We start from the raw sequence: 21,473 nt of genomic DNA, 5'->3' as shown, positions 1-21,473 counted from the left end.
GCTTCCAAAAAAACCAAATTAGGCACTTAAGTTACTAGTCAGGACATCAGTTACTCAGATCACACCATGCCAGCCTGGTGAGACTGCCACTCACCCCACAGAAACCACTGCAGCATTAGACACACATTTTCTAACTATCTGTCCCCCTTGCAAAATATGACCTGTGACAATATAACAGCTTTCCATAAGCCTTCTATAAGGCATCACAGTGATTTGTACATGACAGCAGTGCTGTCACACCTCACAGAACTTCGTCTGCTTTAAAACCCAGTTTCCCATCAATTCTTTTTTTTTTGTTGCTATTGTTTATTCCTTGGGACCAACACATGGATTCTCTTATCTCTTTCAAGTCAGGTGTTAAGCACTACGTGGTCACACCTCTGTGGAACTCATTGCTCAGAAATAATTTGCCTTCCTCCTTTACTTATTTATTGAGCCTGAAGCCACCTCTATAGCAAGGGTGGGAAATACAGGGTAAGACTCTTATTTTTCACAGTATTTTGGGAAGTAGTTTTGTGTTTACTGTGTTCCTTTATGTTCTCCTTTGAAATACCAGCTATGAAAAACTAATATAAAACAGAATTGCTTTTGTTATAAATTTTTTTATGACAAAGTTGGCAAACAGTAAGCTGAAAACGTAGCTAAGAAAAGCCTTTATGCTCTTCAAAATGATAGAAAGTCCTGGTGTTACAGAATCTAATACACTGGAAATACATTTTCAATGCATCAATTGTTGGCTGAATATATATATTCGGCCTCAAGTAAATGGTATTTGGTACAGCCTTTTTGATTTTGTAAACAACAGTGTCCATCATTAGTCGCTGAATGAAACACCATTGAATAACCACTGAATTGTTAAGAAAAAACCAGGATCCTAAAATAGGATTTACATTACACAAAGAAATTAGTCTTACAGAATTAGACTAGCTGGGTCTTTCAGGGAAATTTTCAATTGTTCTCTCCTTCCCAACACAAGTGTCAATCTAGACTATGAGCTGAAGCCATCCAGTCAGCAAAACAGCCGCGAGGGAAGTACTAGAAGGGGGATATTCATAGACCTTACGTGGCCCATGCCTACTTAGATTGCTTTTTGCTTTATAATGCTATAAAAGAGTTTATGAACTCCTTAACGTTCCCACTTCCAATTTATTCATGTATTCTGACCCTCTTCAGTTCTTCTAAACCGTAACCCAGCTCTGAATAATCTCAGACTTCGGGAAAACCAGGTTTAGCTCTGAGATTTTGGGATTTGACCCTCTTTTAGTAATACAAACAGTAACATTAGTACCTGTGCAGAATTGGAGAATAATGTGCAGGAGCTACTCAGGTAAGATGTACTTACGGGATTTTGGGGAAAAGAGCCACAGAACCAGTGGGAACCAGTTTTCTTATGGGAAAAAAGAGCCACAGAACCAGTGCTCTGTGGCTTGAAGAAGAATGTTGACATGTTCAACATTCACCCTGACTTAATTTTTTTTACAGAACTCTGTTTTCTGTTTCTGTTACCTAACCAGATGTTTTACTCAGATCCCATGTGTTACTGTTATTCATATTTATTTCTGTGCTTATTTATTTCTACTTTCACTGTTTAAAACTTTAGACTCCTGGACCACTGTTCAAGAGGAAATATATTCAAAACAACTTTGAGGGAAATAATTTTTCAACCCTAGTCCCATACAGCTCCGAAATGTGAGTTGTAGGGAGCACTCCTGCCCTTATTACCAGCTTTAAGACTGTATGGGCAGTCAGTACTACCAACCAAAAAAAGATTATTCAAGTCCAACTCTTTCCTTGTGGTACCTCTAACAAGCAAAGGTAAGGGCTCCATTTCGTTACAAAAACATTTATAGGTGTTTGTATCTGTATACTTCTCCTTAGAAATAGATGGTTTCTATTGCGTGCAAATGTGGAACATCAGAAAAACGTATCTCAACCATGGAATGGGCAAGGTGCTTTCTTATGTCAGTGCAAAGTAAAAAGAGAGGTGTTTGAATTTTCAGTACAAGCTTTGCAAGTCTGCTTTTACCAGGTACCAACTCGAGTTCTTACTTTTTCTTTAAACAAATGATATCCATTTCCACTGCAGAGCCACAAATCCATGATTCAGTTAGTAAGTCAGAGCATTTCAGTATTTTGTCTCCATGGCCCTAACAGAATGTTTGAAATCCATTGAATTGCATCGTTCCCTTTAGAGTCTTAAACATCTTGTTACAGTGTTTTCAGTAGGCTTAAAATACTTCATTAAGCAGTGAGCTCATTTTCTTTTTAAGACATGTCCTCATGAATATAAGCTATTGACGCATATTGTGCTTTTTTCCCCCTCGGTCATCTCCGAGGTTAGCTCTGGGTATCTCTCAGAATCCTTCTTATCCTATTTCTTGCTGCTTTGCAAACTTGCTTGGAAGATTTTTTTGCTTTTCTGGAGTGAACCAAGGTTGCCAGTATTACATTTAATTTACATTTCACACAGAGAAAGCCTTTGCCAGAGAGCTGAGTTAAAACAGCAGCCCTGTTACAAGGGTGCCTGCTAAGCACTGATCTAATCACTGATCTGTCAACTTTATATTATAGACACTGTCTGTGAGCAGTTTAAGTATGTCTCTTTTAATTCGTACCACTCTCAAACCAGGCATCAAGTTCTTGGGCCAGATGCTAATTTTCTGATAAAAAACCCCTAAAGAAATCAGTTTTGCTGGTTTTGAATTTGAAATACTCATTAAAAAGAGTCATGTATTTAAAAAACATTTGCAACACCCCAACTGAAAAAAAAAATCTATTTTGGATACAAAATACAAGCCCCTATAAGTTGATTTAGTGGAAGCTACAGAAATAAGTTGCGCATAGCTCCACTCACAGTTCAAGAAGAAATGCAATTTGGTAGCTTTACAGATCTTGAAAATACAGTCTACCTGTTAACAAAAATCTCTATGGACTTATCTCCATAGGACTTTAAAGTCAATTAACTAAAGGAGTGAATTTACAGCGTGTTCAAGCTCTGTGCGGATGTTGTTATTCACAAATGGAATGGTTTGAATCCAGCTTCACTTAATTTGCTTTAAAGGATAGCTTTATTTCTGAGTGGCAGCACTCACACAGAGGTTTAACTAAAGCAGTTTATTTTTTCCTTCATTTAACTTAGACTAACTTTCCTGCTTTTGTCTCTAGTACTAGACAGGACCAAAGTAGAGCTACCACCTAATTAACCAGTAGTTCAACAGACTGCCATTCATAAGCAATACCATGTCTGGCTTAACGCTGTTTCATAGGTTTCGAAGGTTTACGCTACTCAGAGGTTTGCAGTCACCAGGACTTAGTAATGGCTTTATCAGCTATTGTTCAGTAAGGCCAGATGCTGGTAAAAGTCCAGTAAACCGTGTGCCTGACACCGAAGCATATGCTGGAGTCATACTGTGTGAGGTCTGCCTCCCTGCGAGCCTCATGAAAACAGTGTGCTATCCCAGTTGCAACTATTTACTTAAATTGAATTTCCAGCTTCTTCTGTGAGACTTTAGCCATGCAATTCCTATTAATGCAAGTTGAAGCCACGCATGCCATGTAAATGTATGTGCGTGGAGCTAGTGCAGGAACTTCAAGAAGGTGGTAGTCATTTTGCAGATGCATGAGGAATCAAAATAAATGTACTTGTTAGACTAGCAGAGTCTGCCGGGACCTCTTCTACACTCTAATATTTGACTTTAATTTAAATATACACCTTTCGTTTGCTGAGATTGTGGGCTTTTCTGCAGCCCACTGCAGGAGTAGTTTCTGTTAGTCCATGCTAGTTCGAGGACCGCGTACCATGCATTAGTCATGAGCTGATCCATGGAGCTGACTTTCATCTGGAAAGGGAGGCTCTTCATATCTGCAGTAGCACACACCATAGATCAAGTTCTCCTCTGGATAATAATAAAGGCTTGCCATATATTTACAGACTGATCTGGTAAACTGTATTACTGCCCTTACATAGGGGAGACTATTTTTTTTTCCAGTTACTGGCATAAAAGCAGCCTGGTTTTTCTTTCTGTTCCTCTAGCAAGTTCCTGCTCTTACAGCAGTTCAGATGAAAACCGACACAGTTCAAACTGAGCTAGGCATGTGCCATTTGTAAAATTTTTGTAAAGACCCTGTATTTTTCATTGCTTTGCGGAAATTATTCAAGAAGTTAGGTAAGCAAACATGTCTGTAATCACATGTATTTTACAATTACAAACAGGGTTTATAGGGAGAAGCAATACATTTTATTAGATCAGCAAACATCACTGGAAAGAACAGATGTGATTTGGGGCATATAAACACCTTTTCAGGTCTGAGATAGAAGCAGCTATATTCAGATGAAGAACAGCCATGCTGAGGCAGTAGTTTCACAAGCATTTCTTTCGTTGACGACACCAATAAAAACATTTAAAAGATTATTATAAACCCAGTTATATTTTGCCATCTGGCTCAGCCCCTCAGACAACTGAACCAGCACAGCCACGCTGAGCATGTGGGAACGAGGCTGTGAGGGAGCCAGAGGAGATGAAGGAATGTTTGGAGGTGGCTGAAGCATCTCTGCATAATCCCGGTAAGAAATGCTCACAAATTTTACCCTCTGTATATTGATGAATTACTTTACAGCAATGTTTAGTTCTTGCTGAGAAGACAAGGGAGTGGTGTGAAGATACCAACCCTAGTGGAGAGGAGGAGAGTAGGAAATTGTTTTGTCTGTGGTGAGGTGAGAAATGAATACACATTACAATCCTTCCATGACTAAACCTGAGGACAGTGACATAGTTCCAGTTGACCTGTGGGCCATGTGTGACTGAACCTAAATTTAAGACTAAGGCTGTTGGCAGGGACTTTCAAAAGAATCCAAGAGTTAGATGCCTTCTTATTTTCAAATTAGTTTCCTTTATGGATCGATATCAAAAACCTCGTGGAAACTGCAAATACTGTCTCTTACATGAAAATGAAGTTGAAGCAATACAATGCTACGGCTACCACACCTGCTGGGAAATGCTTGGATTTTGTTTTTTTAAAAAAGATTAAAGCACTCTCCTTTCTCTTTCAAGCCTATTCTCAGGTATCACACAAGACAACCTTCTCACTGTACAGCACTAACACTGTATTATACGTACCGGGAGGGCACTGTGAAGAATTACAGGCTGAACCATTGTTCAGAATAAGTGAATGTCGCCTTCTGACTCTATCACTGAATAAGGATTCAGAAAACCAACCTGCAGCTCCTGACTGTAGTCCAAATGTCTTGTGTGCTTCAGGTCACCATTTAAAACCTCATCATAAAAACTCTCCCATGTTTAGGATACTGGGAAACATGTAGCTATGAAGGAGATGGAGGTATAAGCAGATTAAGAATTAAAGAGAAAAATTTAAAAAAAGACCAAAAGGAAAAGCCACTAAATCTCAGGTAAAACCCATCCAAATCTAAAAATAAAGGGCATGTAAAAACCTTATGTACAAAGTAAATGTCAGAGTGAACACAACTAATGCTAGTCCTAGATTGCCTATTGATTTAGAATACCCCCCCAAAGTTAAAAAAAATCCACATGAATGTTCCATAAAACAAGAGATAATTTATTTCTAGTTGAAACCTTTCCCATTCACACGGGCATGGACTGCTGACACACAATGTCATAAACTACCAGCTGCAATTCTGGGGAATGATGCAGTGTCCATACTTTCTCTTCCACCCTTCACAGAAAATGCTTGCTGAAGATGTGCCAGCAGTTCAGATGCAATCTGAGCAGCAGCAAACTCGCACGGCTTGCCAGCTTGCAAACAGAGCAGACTCTCAGACCATTATCTTTATTTCAGCTGGCCAAATAAATCAGAACTAGACACCGGGGGGTAAATTTCCAGCACTGTGTGTAATGGGTTTAAAGTCAGAATGTCCACGACCGTTAACCACAGTTGAATGTCTAACTCACTGAGCTTGCTGCTGAAAGTTTACTCCTATAATAAACATCAACAGCCTAATCCTGCAGCCATTTACTCAGCAAAATCCCCACTGGTTTTAGTAGGAGCTGAGCCTAAGGGAGTGTTACAGCACTAGGCACATTACAGACAGAAGAAGGTAAGTTAAGTGGAACTTTAAGCAGCTGGCATATGTTCAGTTCATTCACCACCTAGCACATCTCTTCCTTCCACAAATGGCAACTTTGCCTTTGTCCCTGAAGCAAACACACAAATTTCTCTTGTGCCAGATCCTCATCACCTCTTCTGTCATAGCCAGAAAAAATGTCCACCTAGCCAAGAGGTAAGTCAGTCCCCTTCTTTGGAGCTCATTACCTGAGTATCCTGTAAATTGTGTCCTATTACTCTTAGTTTTATGCCCTCATAAAGTGTTAGATAATTCTACTCCCCTGCTGTCTGCTTGGGCTCTTTAAGGCTCTCCAATAGCTGAGATGTTCTCCTGGGCAAATCGAGTGCTTTAGCCAGAACTGCCAGAGTGTTTAGCACTACAGTTACTGCTGCCAGAAATGCTTTTTCACTGTATTATAAATTTGAGCTGGTGTCATGCCTTGCTCTCCAGTAGTATTTTTCAACTTAGCCTGAAATCCACCAATATAGCAGTGTTCCTGGAAGTTCTTAATCTTGCAAATTGTCCAAATGATGGTTATTCTTCAATGGGTATTTCAGTAGGGATGGATAGAACAGAGCTCAAAATTGCTGCCCCCTCCCTCCCTTTTTTTTCCCATCCACATTTGTCTGGGTAGACTCTGTTCATCGGCATATAGTCTTCAATACGAGCATAAGCGGGTTTTTTGCCTAATTCAGATCTACTGAAAAATGTTTCAGCCAGGTCTGCTGTAGAATGCATCGGTACAAAGACTGACTAATCATCCAAAGTCACAGAATCATAGAATGGTTTGGGTTGGAAGGGACCTTTAAAGATCACCTAGTCCAACCCCCCTGCTAGTGCCCAGTGACCTGACTCCTTCCCTTGCCCTATTTTATTTAGCACTGTAGACAGAAACTTAAGCACTGAAGCACTGGGAGTGCTGAATATCACACACACAGACACACACACGTGTGATGTTACATACAGGATGGGGGAGGTCCAGGTTCTTTTCCTCAGATTTGCACATCGGAGTGTATGATGCAATTTCCTGAGATTGTGCAGAATTGATTAATGCTCCAGGCAAAGCCATTGACTTTTAAACTATATAGATCAGCATAAAATGTAGCCTCCTGATATCATTGTTGGATGTTATAATGAAGGCTAAGACAGCCTGTAAAGCTAATTTTAAACAGGAGAGTTTAGATTCTGAGAAATACTCTAAAAATGTGTTCTAAATTTTAGAACAGTTGTTGTGTTCTAAAATCAGAGGCCCTGGGCACGTACCTGGACTGTGCCAATGCTGTAAGCGTACCTTTTATTGGAGGTGACGGGTATCCTCCAGCCTTTGATCTGGCTAAGCTCTGTATCAGAGATCTCTATTTGCAGCGGGAGCCGTGGAACCCAGACCGTCACTTCTAATTGGGTGGTAAAATGCTGGTAAGTGAAGTTAACAATAGTATCCACTTTGCTTTTCATTTCCTTCCCATTAACGAAGATGGAGTCACATCTGTCAGAAACCTTAAAAAAAAAAAAAAAGATTAATTAGGAAATGAATAAAAGTTCCTGAGAAAGCACGAGGAATGATACATCAGTCCAAAGACAACACTGATAATGTGAGTCATACATATTGTATTTTCAGTTTTCTAATTAGTAGCAAACAGTGATAAATGGACCCCAGGGAAACAGTTCTGCTTTCCTCAATGGATACTACTCAAACTACAAAAATAATTTAATGATGTTATATAACCTATGTGAATCTTTTATACTAGGCAAATTAAACTCTGCATGAATCAAACTCCATGTGCATCAAAGTTTATGTTTACAACTTGCTTAAAGAACCTGGAAAAAATGGGGCCATATGTTACTAAGAAAAAGACTGACTCAGAACCATAAAACAGAATCCTTTCCTTTTTCCTTGAGCACTGTAATGCTGAAAGACAAAGATCCCCTTATGGCTCATGAGCAGAAGTGCAGCAGAAGCATTAATTTTTAGAACTTCTCAGTAATTGTTTTAACAAAATGTATTCATAGTTGCTCTGTGTCATTATATGAAATTACTGCCAAAACTAGCACGTGGGCTCTATACTACAACTCGTCTACCCTCTTGGTCTCAGGCATCCTTTGGCGCAGATCCTGAGGTCTTGAGCACAGATCCCATTTATATGAAGAACATGATGTGACAACGCATTTGACCTGCATCCTGGAAAGACGGAACTCCTTCTTCATGAGGTATGTTTTTTAATATATTTATGAACGTGTGTGTGTGTACTTTTAGATTATATATATACACACATTTAGATTAATGTATAGTATGTTTCTATATATGTATATACATGTATATATCTGTATATATGTACAGGCATATGTACGTGTGTTTGTATCTATATACAGGTTTGCATTCTGCTTTGAAGCAAGAGAGAGGTGATAGTCTCCAACAGAGTCCATGTCCTGTGGTTTTAATCTTTTAAAACCATGGCTTACGAGATGTAGTTGTGTTGCTGAAATGGACTTTGTTCTCCTCTCAGGACTGTACTGTGTCATGTTGTATAATGCATTGGGACGCAGATCTGAAGGGATTCTGGCTAAGCCAATGATTAAATTCTAGTTTACTGGAGTTACTGAGGTAACTCATGTAGACTTCAGTGGGGAATATGCTGAAACACAGGTTGGTTTTGCTCTGCAAACATACCTCAAATCTTTTCTGATATTAACAGGAATTAGTGGTTACTGAGCCAAGAAAAATTACAGGAATTGTGTAGCAGCCTTTTTTTTTTTGTCAAAGGCAGTCCTCACATATGACTTTGAAATTAAGTTCATCCTACTTTAAATCTCATACAGAATAACATCATTTTTCTCTTGAGCTCTAACATGGTATACTGCTGTTAGATGGACAGTACCTGAGTTCTACTATCATATGGAGCACATTTAAATAACAAAATTTTGCCTAAATGGCTCTCATAATGCTTTTAAGATTTATAGGCAACTTGCCGAAGAATCAGCTACTTCAGAAGCAAAAGAATACAAGCAACCTTTATGCAGGTCATTCAGTGACTAGTTTTATTTCCAGAATTATTGTGACGACATTGAAAATTATAGCAACTCTCAAGCCAAGCACGGAAGGAGAAACATTTGGGAAACATTGTGCCAGTTGATCTGTTGGTATATATCCGCTGAACATTGACCATATCAAACAACTGTTTCACACTTAGTGAGACCACGCAGCCCAACTTTTCAGATTGTCCCTTTTATAACATCACTGTACAACTAATGTCATTCTTCTGTACTGCTTATTATTAGGTAATAGCTTTGCTAAAAATATTGTCAAGTGCCTTGAGATTCTTGTTAGAAAAGCTCACTGTCTGATGTTTTTCTCTCCATATGCAATACCCGTATATAAAGTAAAAGAGCTGCACTTCCACGTTTGCCATTTTCAAGTCAGCTTCTCAGATCCTAACGAATGTACTGAACCTACAATCAATTGCTTTTTTACAAAGGCACTAAGCCAGGTTGTGAGGGAGGGGGCAAAGGAAACTAAGTCACTCTTCTGGAGAGAATACTCCTCCCTCATAAATGCTTAATGAGTACAGGAATTTTAAAAAATATAAATCTAGCTATCTGATAAAGAGCTTAGAATGGACTCCAGGCTCAGGAGTACCACAAATGAGACGGAGCACACTCAGAATCTTTGTTTCCCCCTCATAATGTGTCACAAGTGTCTCTGGAAAGTTTAAGCACGTTAATCAAGCCCATTAATTGAATGAGCAGTTGAGATTCTAAATCATAAAGCCTACATCTAGGGAGTTTTGTGAGAATTAATACAAGACAGAAATAATTAAGAAAACTCAAAGAGGGAGGGATAAACATCAAGACCGATCAGGGGAATAAGTAATATCTGACATGACAGCGGCTAATATTTTAGATTCTCTTCTTGCTGCTTAAAATGTTCTTGTCTTCTTGTCAGCAGGCAAGAAAGGTGCTAAATTAGGGAACTGAAAGATGGACTTTAATTGTAGCTGTAAAAATATCAGGCTAGGCTTACAAATTTCATAGACTATATGTCTAGACAGAGACATTCAGTCATTTATATACTGACCAAGAGGCAAGTATAAATCAGTATATATAACTATGCTATAGAAGTTCACCCAGTGGCCTTGTGTAGAGTTCAGAGCTCATGTTTCACTTAAGTGTATCTTCCAGAAAATAATCCAACCTTGATAAGAAAACTTGAAGAGAGATATTATTGTTGTTTCAGTTCTCTATCTGGAATTTTGGTTTACTCTGTTAGGTACAAGCAAACCAAAGAACTTAAAGGAAAATTAAGTTTGTGCAAATAAGGGTGAAAACCACAGCAGTCAGCTGAATCCAGCTGAATCCTGTGATGAATGTGAAACCATGACCACTGTTAACCATTCAGGCTAGACTAAAGCTCACCTGAGGAAGCCTCTGTTACATGCATTTAATTACTGCCATGTTTCATTCACTACACCTTACAGCAGTTGTTACTTGAAAGCAGATTTGGTTCATCTGAAGGAAAGGAGAACCTTGAGCATGTATAGAAAATGCCCAGCACTCCCATTTCACTTGGGATCTACTACAGACCCAAGACAAAGAATTAATTTCATCCAGGTCTCAGATGAGAGCTGTGATTTCATGCTAACAGCACTCTGACACTCCTCCGAAGTGAAGAGGCAATGAGAAACACACATTGAGCTTTGGGGACTTGGTGACAGCTGTATTCTCTGGCCGATGGCCTACAGCAAATGTTCCTCTTCACTTTCTCCCCTTTTAAGTCTGCTCCATACTTTTCTAGTCACACTCTGACTGCCAGAAGTGGCTCGGGATGCTGCTGGAAGGGGAACTTGTACGACCTGCTGCTGGAGTTTGGGGAGCGCATGCCTGTTTACATCAGAAAGCGCTCGGGTTGGCCGTGGGGCAAGCTCTGACGCAGCAGGGAGGCACAGGCAGAGTCACGTTAGCAGGTGACTTAACGCACAGATTTCTTTTGAGCTGCTGGTTCTGAGGGAACAAAGAGGGAAAATGCAGTCAAATCTCTCCTGCAAACACTACACAGTGAGAAGACACAGCAAAAACTTAGAATGTCACCCTCTCATCTAAAATGCACAGAGCAAGCCTGTTTAAAACAGTCTGTCACCATCCGTTATCAGCTGCCTCACAAAACCAGAAAGTGCTATTTGAGACAGTTTGCAACCAGGAGGGCAGGACGGGCAGCGATGTGCTCTGGTATGCAGGTCAGGAGAAAGAGAGCTGCAATTAACCTCTCTGGGCTTTGAAGCAGGTGGTTGGCTCCAATCCCGACAAGTAATTGTGAAAAGCACAATTTGCCCTGTACAGCCTGTCACAGCCTCCTCGTTTTAGACTAATCCAGTACAAAAGTAGCTAGCAGTCCAAAAGAGTAATTGGGAAACCATTCGATGCTCAGGTCAGCAAAGGTTTACGCACCCTTTGGGTGAACACGTAAAATGGAGGGAATGTGAACTGACAAGAAAACAAATAACGCCTGCTGCGTGGTTCATCTTTACATGCAGGTTTGATTCCAAAGCTCGTACCTTACCCTCAGCTTGCAGGTCATTTTGTAAGGAGGCTGAATGAGGTAGATGTAACAGAAAACAGTCGCAGTCCTTGTGGCTGTTAACCATTCAGGAGTTTTTTGGTTAAACACGACTTTGCTGCTGAATGCCTGCTTGGCACAGCCATTTTCTCCCCAGCACTCCCTTGCGTGGGAGGAGAGAGCGAGATGGCTTCAGGAGAGGTCTACCACGTGGGCATCTCCAGTCCGCAGCGCTTCAGGGCCTTCCCAGCCCATACCTCATCTCCAAGTTCACCTTTTTTCACCTTCAGACATATACCTCTCTCTGATATTTACATGAATGGTGTGTGCGCACACAGCTGTGTATGAACATGTATAATGAATTTTAAAGGGAAAACTACTACCCAAAGGAATTAATTCTCTTTAATTCGGTATGAAGCAACAGTGACTAAAGTGATGTAAGAGTGGTACCAAGTACAATGCCAAACTGTCCTATGGCACGTTTCATCTGTGGATTTTTGACACACAAAACCCAAAAGGATGGGGGTATTTTTACAACCCAATTATAGAAGAGGAAACTGAGGCACATGCAGTGTGTATCAGACTTGGGCCTAACACACAGTCTTTTCAGCTGAGCGCTATAGCCATTTGGTTATCCAGTCAGGTCCCCAAATGATTTAAACTTGAAGTTCAAATTCACCCTTGAAAAGAGGTCCTTTTTACACTTACTTTCAAAAGAGCCTTCACCAGTACTTCAGCAGAACTGGCCCTTACAAGAGGAGTTTCTTTGCCTGGAGTCGAGATCTACAGGCATTTAAAAATACTTAAGTTTAACAGGACAGATGTGCAGACTTCTTCAGTTTTGTAACCCTGGTTTTTCAACAGCAAAACCCAACCTTATTCCACTCCCTGCCTGAGACAATGCTATTTCTGATGTCCGGCATACGAGGCAGAGCCCAGAACGCGGTACGCCTGCAGCCACCGAAGTCCTCTGCAGACAGGCCCACCCACCACTGCTCTCAGGAGCCAGTGCTTTTGTAGAAGAAGAGGTAGGAATGACAGAGCAGCAAAGTGCAGACGTTTATAAAAGGTCAGAGGATCAGTGCACAGTGCTGCTTCGCAGTGAATGTGTAAGGGATGCAAAGTCTCATTATTGTGGCTGAGGCTATAAAGAGAACAATTGTAACAAGATTTTGAAGTGAATGGTGCCTAGAGTAAATGGCTCATTCTCATAATAATCTTAAAACTGTAATTTTGTGGTATTTCCTGAATGCCGCCTTTTCCACCTTTTCTGCAGCATTGTTCCTGGCATTGTCTTGTTAGCCCATTAAGAAGGACTGCTGAGATACTGCAAACCCTTACGTTGTGTGTTTTTCTTCTGCCTCTTGCATCTTTTTATATGGCCACAGCATGGCTGTATCAGGTTTTTTTCTGGTTTGGATTATTTTGTACTTTATTATTGCTACATGTTTACTTCAGAAGCACAGTCTGAAATTACTTCCTCAGCCTGAGGAATCTGGCTTAATGTTTGGGTAATAGTTGAAGACAAAAAGAAGGATTATTCTTCTTCCCATCCTCTTCTTTCTCTCTCTTTCAAACAGCTACTTACCTCTGTGCCTTCCCTGGCTCCTGTCCCCTTCTGCGCCATGCACTGCCTGAAGCCACTGCTGGAGTCTCTGACAGTCTCTGACTCTCTGCTGGAGTCTCTGACTCTGCTGGAGTTGAGCTGGAGTCTCAACAAGGGGACAGAAAGATATGCCTCATGTCTTGAGACAAATAAACAAACAAAGGGTTTTCCCAAACCCTTTTCAGCTAAGAAATGCTGGTTTTATTTAAATTCAGAATTATGCCTGATAGCAGGCAGTCTAGAAAATGTCAGACTTCTTGTTTTGGCTGTAGTTGTGTGTTATGTCATGACATGTTAATTATTCTGGTGCACAATGTTTGCCGATATGCATGTGCCAAGTGATAACATAAAAGCAGAAATTTTCATTAGACTTTTTATTTCCCTTTTAAGATTAAAACTAATTGACCAAGGTTGAATTACAGTTCTGCCCCAGAACAACATACTCTCTCCTTTTCAGGCTTGTGTGGCCGAGACAGTCCGGTGCCTCACCCTGTGCTGTTAACTGCACGCAAACCTCTGCAAAGCACTTCTGGGCCGATCTGTGAGACTCCTGTTTTCCTGTACAGGTGGCAGCACTGCTGTGCGGGACTCCTGCGGTGAGAAGTCGTATTGTCCACCAGGATCCAGCGAGGTGAGAAGCCCCCCGTGAGGAGGAGACGTTGCCCTTGCTTCTGACACCCGTGCAGCAGTGCAGTGCAACTTCCAGAGCAGTCCTTGCATTGTACGTATCAAAGCATTGTATGTGGCCTGCTAGGCTCAACAATGCATTTATTTCAGCCTCCTCCACAAGCAGGGATTTTTCCATGCAGTTAATTCTGGCAATAGTTCTGCTTCCCCCTGCCCCAGCTAATTACGTGTACTGGGGTCTGCAGATATTGTCTCCAAGCAATTTGAGGCAAATGGTAGATTAAGAATATACAGAGTAAAGGATGGCAAATAACATGATGCTGAAATTGAAACTAATGAAAACAGAAGTTTTATTCCCTTTTAATTTTAGACATGTGCAGAATAGTCCTGGAAGTGTCATTTTTGAAACATTCTTTTCACATTAATTTGTTTTTATTGGCAAATCAGTTCTCCAAGTACTGTTCTCTGGAATAGCTGCTGTAGTTTCAGATATAAGTGTTGGCTATAGGAATCCCTCGAGATATATTCTAAGGTTTGTTTCCTCCTTAGAAACAATAGCAAGAGCTTAAGTCAAGTATTCCCCATCCCATGTGTTCGATATGTGTTTGCTTTTCATCTTATCTGAATAATGTTACACGGAAACGGTATATAAACTGCATGATTCAATGCAATCCAATAGTTATATTTCCAAATATGAATATAATTATCCCCGCCCCCCCCCAGCTTTCACTGGAGAAAATGTAAAATGTGAAATACGTCAAGATGAGCCTGAAGCATTTCCAATGCTCTTCATCTTAAGTAGTCTTAAATTGCAACATCTACCAAGAAGAAAACCACATACTCTCCACTGAAACAAGAGGTATCCCTAATCTTGTTGTTTGGGGAAATTTGGACTGGGGCAGGAAAGTTTGTCCAGCCCCCACAGCACTGTGGTATCCTGTAACAACAGGCCAGTCACATCATCTGTCAGCAAGAATATTGCTGTGTCTGGGTCAGTTATTTTCAGATACACCTGCTCTTTTTTTAATTACCCAAAGTCTTGATCTCACAACTGCTGAAGTCAATCCAATTGAATTAAGTGGAGGATGATCAAGCATCAAAGGCCAGAGTTTCAGAGGTTAGCAGGCATTTAACCAGGTAGGTGGAGATTTCCAAACCACAGGAACGTATCCATTGGGAAATCTAGGCCATTTTGAAATTACGATTTTGTAATGGTCATTCTTCCCAGTTTTATTGTTCTAAAGGACTAAGGCGGGAGATTCAAAACTCAAGTGTGTACTTCGCGTTTGAAGAGACAGAAGTGCAATCTGACAACCACTTGCTTTGAAAGTGACGAGTTAGTGGGAGCACAAGTGCTTCAACACTCAGCCCAACCCAGACTCAGTTCAAGGCCCCTAAGAACAATCCCCATGGCTACAATGAGCTGCGCAGAGAACATTACAGATACAGATAATAACAATATCCATAACTGTGTTGGCCAGACTGGGCCTATTCTGAAGACTAGTTATGGCAGTGGTACAAAATACAAACTGTAATTTATACTCGGGTCTGAAATGTAACGACGAGGAGTTAGAAGCAAGATTGAAAGGAAACCCTTTGTCGAGGACAGCAAAGATTTGGAAAACCAGGTAATGAACTGAAGTGCTTGTGTGTTCAAGAGACTAGAAAAACCTGACGGTCTGAGCGATAGGCTTGTGGAGGGGATTATCAGTTACACAGATGCACAGAGCTCCACGTGGACAACATGAGACCATTTGAATAGCAGCTCAGCAGCAATCGGCACAATAGAGTTAGTGATACCCTATTGTTTTACTGAAGAAGCCTCTGCTCATTTTCTCTGTAGATGTCACTATTTAACACTGCTGATGGAGAGAGGCAGGGTACTGGGGGAGGAGGGAGATGAGACTAGGTATAGCTTGTAATGATGTGAATGGGTATTTGAAGTTTTAGAGTGTTTTTACCTTTTAACCCCCATTGAAATGCACTGAACTAGAGGGAAGGACAGCATGGAAGACATTAACATTTTGGTTTAACAATAGAGACAATTGCTGTGGCTTAGAAAAGGTGCAATGATCCATGAATGTAGAATGAGAATTTAAAAACCTGCTGTACTGAATGAAGTGTGCACTATTCAAAAACTGTTGATCTATGCAAAATTATTAAACAACACATGAGATCTGCCAGGATTTCAGTCCCAGGTGCAGAGCAGCTGCTCTCATTCACTTTCCGGCATGCCGTGCAGGGGCGTTCCTGCTGGAGATGATAAGTTTGGCGGGTGCACAGGTTGAAAGGGGAGGACCAAAGAAGGTGGGTGTGCTTTCAGACTCCAGCCTGCTGCTCGGCCTGACTTAATTCAGGCTCAGTAATAACTGCTGCGCATCCACGGCGGTGGTGCAGCTGCTAGGAAGGGCAGATGCTCTGGCGTTTCGTTCTTATTGATTATGTAGAGTGAGTACTGAAAGTGATTGGGGGGGCAGCTAATAGCAGTACATGGTGGCTGCCAAAATGCTCCGTGCTCCATGTACCAAGTTCCTTTACTAATCAGCTGAGCTTTTAACCACACTTTTTCTACTAAAATCAAGCTGAGGAATTGTGTCGGAATTAAAAGTTACTGCTTCGGCTCTCCCCACTGATTTATCATCACCTTGTGCAGATTAAGAAAAAGAGATCATCTTCATTAGGTCAAATCAATAGCCATATTAAGATGCTGCTGTCTTTGGAAGATAAGAGAATGCCTTTGTTCACAGTACCTGGAACAGATAGTGGTTGGTCCATCAGGAATGTCAGCTCCCCTGCACAATAATAAATGATGCTTGATACCAATAACTAAAAGATAGTGGTGGCTGTGTTGCTATTGGTCTTAGCACAGACATTTCTACAGTCAGTTGGGAAACCAGATGGGACGCTACTTTGATGTGTGAAAGAAAAAAGGGATGTAACTGGTAGGGGATACAGCGTGCCTTTTTTAGGTTTGATCCAACACTCGTTGAAGTAAATGAGAGACTTTCTACTGATTTACTGGCCTCAGACCAGGAGTTTTAAAGGATGCAAGGACTTCACTGTCTATTGTAATGCAATGACAGCCAACTGTGACACAAGCACAAAAGGGAGATTTTTAGGCAGTGTTTTTTCAGAGGCTGAAGTTCTTTGGTATATCATACTTCAAGTTGTTTGGACAAACTGCTATTATCTCTTGATAGAGCAGCAGTTCCACCACCAGGATGCAGAAGAGCAGATGCACATGAAACTTACCTCATGTGGTTCAAGCTTATTTGAATCTCAGCACAGTTTGTGTTTGGGGGAAGCTTCACAAGCACTCTTCTCTTCATTAACCACTACTTTTGTTGATAACGAGAACACATGGACCAGAGCTCAGAGCAGGATCTCCTGCTTCCTTGTCCATTTGCAATTGAAATTGTGCCAGTGCCATTCTTGCCCTATGAGTTTCTGTTTCTTTTAAGCAATCTAGTATGCAAGTCAGCATGGCTTCTACTTGCCTTGTCTCCATGATGCAGTATTTCTCCTGGGCTAACATCCTTCCCAGGCAGCCATACTTATGTCTAGACAGACATCTTCATTCTTTGCACTGAGATAACGGATCTCTCACCAGCACAATTTCTAAGCACATGCTTGTCTGAGGTAGCTTTTGCTTAAGTATTTGATCCTTAAACTTCTGCAGATTAGGCATTACCAACACTTGTTAGTTTAAGTAAACACCCACGTGCTTCACATTCATCAGCTGGTATCCCAGAAGGGCTTAAGAGTTGTTTATCTGGTGAAACCCCAGCATATGGTGCCAGCTCTTTCTTGCACCAATTCTAATTGCAAACACTGAACCTGTTCTGTAAAAACTGTTAATTAGGTGAAACGAACACATATGTTTGAGCTATAAGCTAAGGTGGGGTTTTTTCCCCTCTCTCTTTTTTTTTTTCCCACTTGAATTACACAAATGGGGTTATAGGCTGACAGAATAATTTACACATCGTTGAGAAAAGTAAGAGGGGAGAATATTCAGGCAGAGGCAACATACTTCAGTTCCGCTGAAGTTCTTTCTAAAATAATGGGCTTTAAAAGTAATCTTCTGTGTACTAACTAAACTTAGTGTTCATGATTCATGGCTCTAATCCCTGTGACTGAAATTTAAGATCTAAGGCTCCATGAAATTAAAAGAAAAAGAAACAATTACATGCGTATTCATTCAATTTCATGTATTGCGTATCCTTCAATTTTTCAAATGAAATTTTAACAGGGAAAATAGAGGTTTCTAAAGAATGTGTACTTGGAAAAAAGCAGCAGGTCAGTTGTAACTTTTGAAGCTAACCAGCTCTTCTGTGCCTGCTGGTTTCTCGACGTTCCTGGAGAACGTGTAAGTCACCTCCAGATTTCCTCATCTCCCACAAATATTTCATAGATCCTCCAACACAGTGTGCAAAAAGCTCAAGGATGCCAAGTGTGTACAGCCCTCATGTAGGACGCCAGCCACTCAGCCCTTCCCAGCTGCACAGAAACGCTGTGGAGTAAATAGGAAGATGCTCACAACAGGGCGTCTGCACGTAACGTCCTTGCGCTGCTCCTGGACTACTCCATAGAGGAAAGGAGCCCTATATGCTGCTTCTCCCACCGAAGGACAACTGCACCCCTTCCCTATGAATGCAATTTGAATATATGGCAACCACAACAAGCACCAAGCCCGGAAGAAGACTAGACGGCCAAGTAATAAAGCTTGTGAGCTTAACATAGTGTTAAGAGTAATGTATTGTCATGAATGTTAGCCACACTAATCTAGCCTTTAATCTTGTCCCAGTAATGAAAGGATACACCATCTTTATCCCAAAGGATCAATAGAAAACCAGAAAAAAATCCAAATAGAGCTTTTAAATACACAGTAGTACACTTTTATTTTGTAAAGAAGACTCTGGTCCTATGCCTAGATTTTAGTGCATCGACATTCATAAGTCTTCCCAGCTAGTTTTTAGTCTCTGAGCAACAAATAGTTCATTAATTAGTAAAAAAGGAAAAAGAGATATTCAGACAGCAAACACAGCCAACAAAAGCAGCCCTCAAACTGCATTCATTCAGCCAAATGCTTCAATAAAATTATTTGGAGAGAATGTCAAGAGCCTTTACCTAAAAAAATTACCTTCCTTCTCTGGTCTTACAAGACTAGACTACACTAGAATGTTTTATTCATCTAACATAGGATGATGCAGAAGATCGGCACTAGGAGAGAGTTCCCTATTCAGTAAACGGAAAAAGCCAAGAGACATAGATGGATGTAATTAAAAGAATTGAATTTAGATAGATACAAAGATGGTGCAAGCTCCTCGCATATACAAGATGGTCAAACAATTTCTAGACATCACTAGATCACACCTCCTATTGCACTGCATGCACTACAGTCCTGCTAATGCTTGTAATTTTAGCACAACACTAAAAATATTTGGTGCTTTCTATGAAAATTCCCATTCTTGGAGTCATATTAGTCTGTGAAAAACTAAAATTAATTTTTCAAATGAAAAAAAAGCATCTAGCTGTAGTGGGTACTATGAATGGTTTAAGAAGGAGGACTCCCTAAAGGCTCAAAATACAGATGGGGTCCAAAAGGGCCCCAAAAGTATTTTGAACCTGATTTTTAGCCAGTGTTGTCACTTTTCTGAAGGGAGGGTCTGTGTATACCTGTAAGGCCAGTATTGTAACTACAATATTCCTATATATTGTGCGTAGCAAAAGGTGCTTTTTAAAGGATGGCGGTATTGTAACAATACAGGGGGCTTTAGCTACAGCACAGGGAAGATGAGATAAAAAATGTTCATTGGCTACAGAGAGGCAGATGATGAAGGTCAAAAGGAGAGTTCTGCTCCTCCCCATCACCTGTATTCCTGTCCTGGATGTCCCAGCTCCCATGCTAGCACTGGCTCTGGGAGCTTCCCACTGACTGTGCTGTGGCGTCTCCTTGGTGACTGTCTGCGCTGAGCTGTGCTCCTGCGGACGGGGACTTGCAGGGAATACTCCTGGACAGTCACTCAGGGAAACGAGGGAGGTCCTTTGGGATGAATGCACTGGAAAGAAAAAAGTCCCAGTGTATCAAAAATACGGCCAGATTTCCATTCACGTGTGCAGTCTCAAGGGCTCTTGAAATTGTCAGGAAGTGACCGAATGACACAGCAGATCTTTTCCAAGAAAATATTTCATCTCTCTTTAATGTCAGAATGACACAATCATGAGACTCAGCTTAACTCCTGAATGCAAAGTGCTGGATTTGCTTCTGTATATAAACAGATCTAAGACTGTGCTGAAGATGGCATGCTTCAGTTGTGACACAGCCTCAACTTAGAAGCTTAAATTCTGCATATAAATTCAAAGGAATTACTATACCATACACACATAAGCTGCACCTCAGTCAGATGGAATCCCTTGAAAATAGGCCCCTATATAACCTACTGTTTCTGACGGCTGTACATTTGCAAATCCTCCTACTCCTAGCTACGGTTTCTTGCCAGACCAGCAGAGGAGAAATCCAAGGTAAAAACAAGGGAAGCTTAAGGGTGGAGGGAACAGTCTCTCTGGGATGAGAGGTAACCGAGGCAGAGGGTGCCTTGGGGCAAAGCTCCCCCTGTGTTACCCACACAGGGACAGCAGTTGCACTGCTTCTGAGTCACAGGGGGGTTTACAGCTAGCGCATGAGTTACAAGAATGAAAAACTGATCTGATCGCAGTAGCAGCTGCCTTTGTGTTCTCCAACTGGAACAGGAGAGGAGTGAATTGTCCTTCTGGTGCAGGAAGAAGCAGGGAGTGGAACAGAACAAATCCTGCAGGAACAGCCCCGTCTGGGGAGAACGCTCAGGGTGAAGTCTGCTCTGTTGCTGTCTGTTGTTTGACTTTTATTGTGTCAATAAATCCAAACTCCAACAAGGGGGAAAGCAGCACATTTTGGCTAGAGTGTCTATGCAGAGCAGAATAAGAAAATGCCTGGTGCAATTGTAATACAGATCTTTGGCTACTGCATTGATGGTAATGAACATGTTGTACTGAAGATGGAAATGTTTTTTGCACTGACATGCACCAGTGGTGTCACTGCTCTCTATCTAAACTGTCTGCAGGACTAAGGGGCCACTGACATCTCCTCCTAACGTCTCCCACCTTTTTTTCCTCTTTCACTAGCATGCTGGAGCTTTTGACCTTTAAGCGTCTTCCACCGTGGGCAAAGGACAGTGTTAAGGAAATGGTGTTGCCAAGGATGACATCTTTCCCCACACACTGCCCAAACGTGCAGTTCAGCCCCACATGACACATACCTGCCACAAGTCATTGAATGGTGCTTGTATTTCTCTAGAGGTTCTCTGCTAGTCATCCCAATGTATTTTACAAAGAGAATTAACTGTCATAATCCTCCTTTTTACCAAGAAGGGAACACAGCTTATTAAAACCCTCAAACAGAAGAGGAGCCCTGAGGACACATGGTATGTGGCTCAGAAGTAGCTTTTAGGCAGGTTGCCCTGCACTGAGCAGCCCAGGGTTGCCAGGTCCAAAGCTCCAAGACATCACAGCGGAAAGATTGTGCTGGGGACTGCAGACCTAAGGACTACTAGGGTCTGCAAAACACATAACAG

The 21,473-nt window shown here is 41.2% G+C and overlaps 1 protein-coding gene across 2 annotated transcripts in view; it reads right to left on the bottom strand.

Annotated features, from left to right (window-relative positions):
- The window catches only part of TMEM132B (transmembrane protein 132B), a 259,133-nt gene that overhangs the window by 8,269 nt on the left and 229,391 nt on the right, over positions 1 to 21,473 (bottom strand). For both annotated transcript variants that reach the window (XM_072879941.1, XM_072879942.1), the window contains one exon: positions 7,374 to 7,579. In XM_072879941.1, the coding sequence (XP_072736042.1) occupies positions 7,374 to 7,579 (206 nt within the window). The remainder of the gene's footprint in view (positions 1 to 7,373; positions 7,580 to 21,473) is intronic.

Source organism: Ciconia boyciana, chromosome 15 (assembly GCF_034638445.1).
Source record: "Ciconia boyciana chromosome 15, ASM3463844v1, whole genome shotgun sequence".
Taxonomy (NCBI): Eukaryota; Metazoa; Chordata; class Aves; order Ciconiiformes; family Ciconiidae; genus Ciconia; species Ciconia boyciana.
The sequence above is the reverse complement of the archived record's forward strand: the minus strand, read 5'-3'. Positions and strand labels throughout refer to the sequence as shown.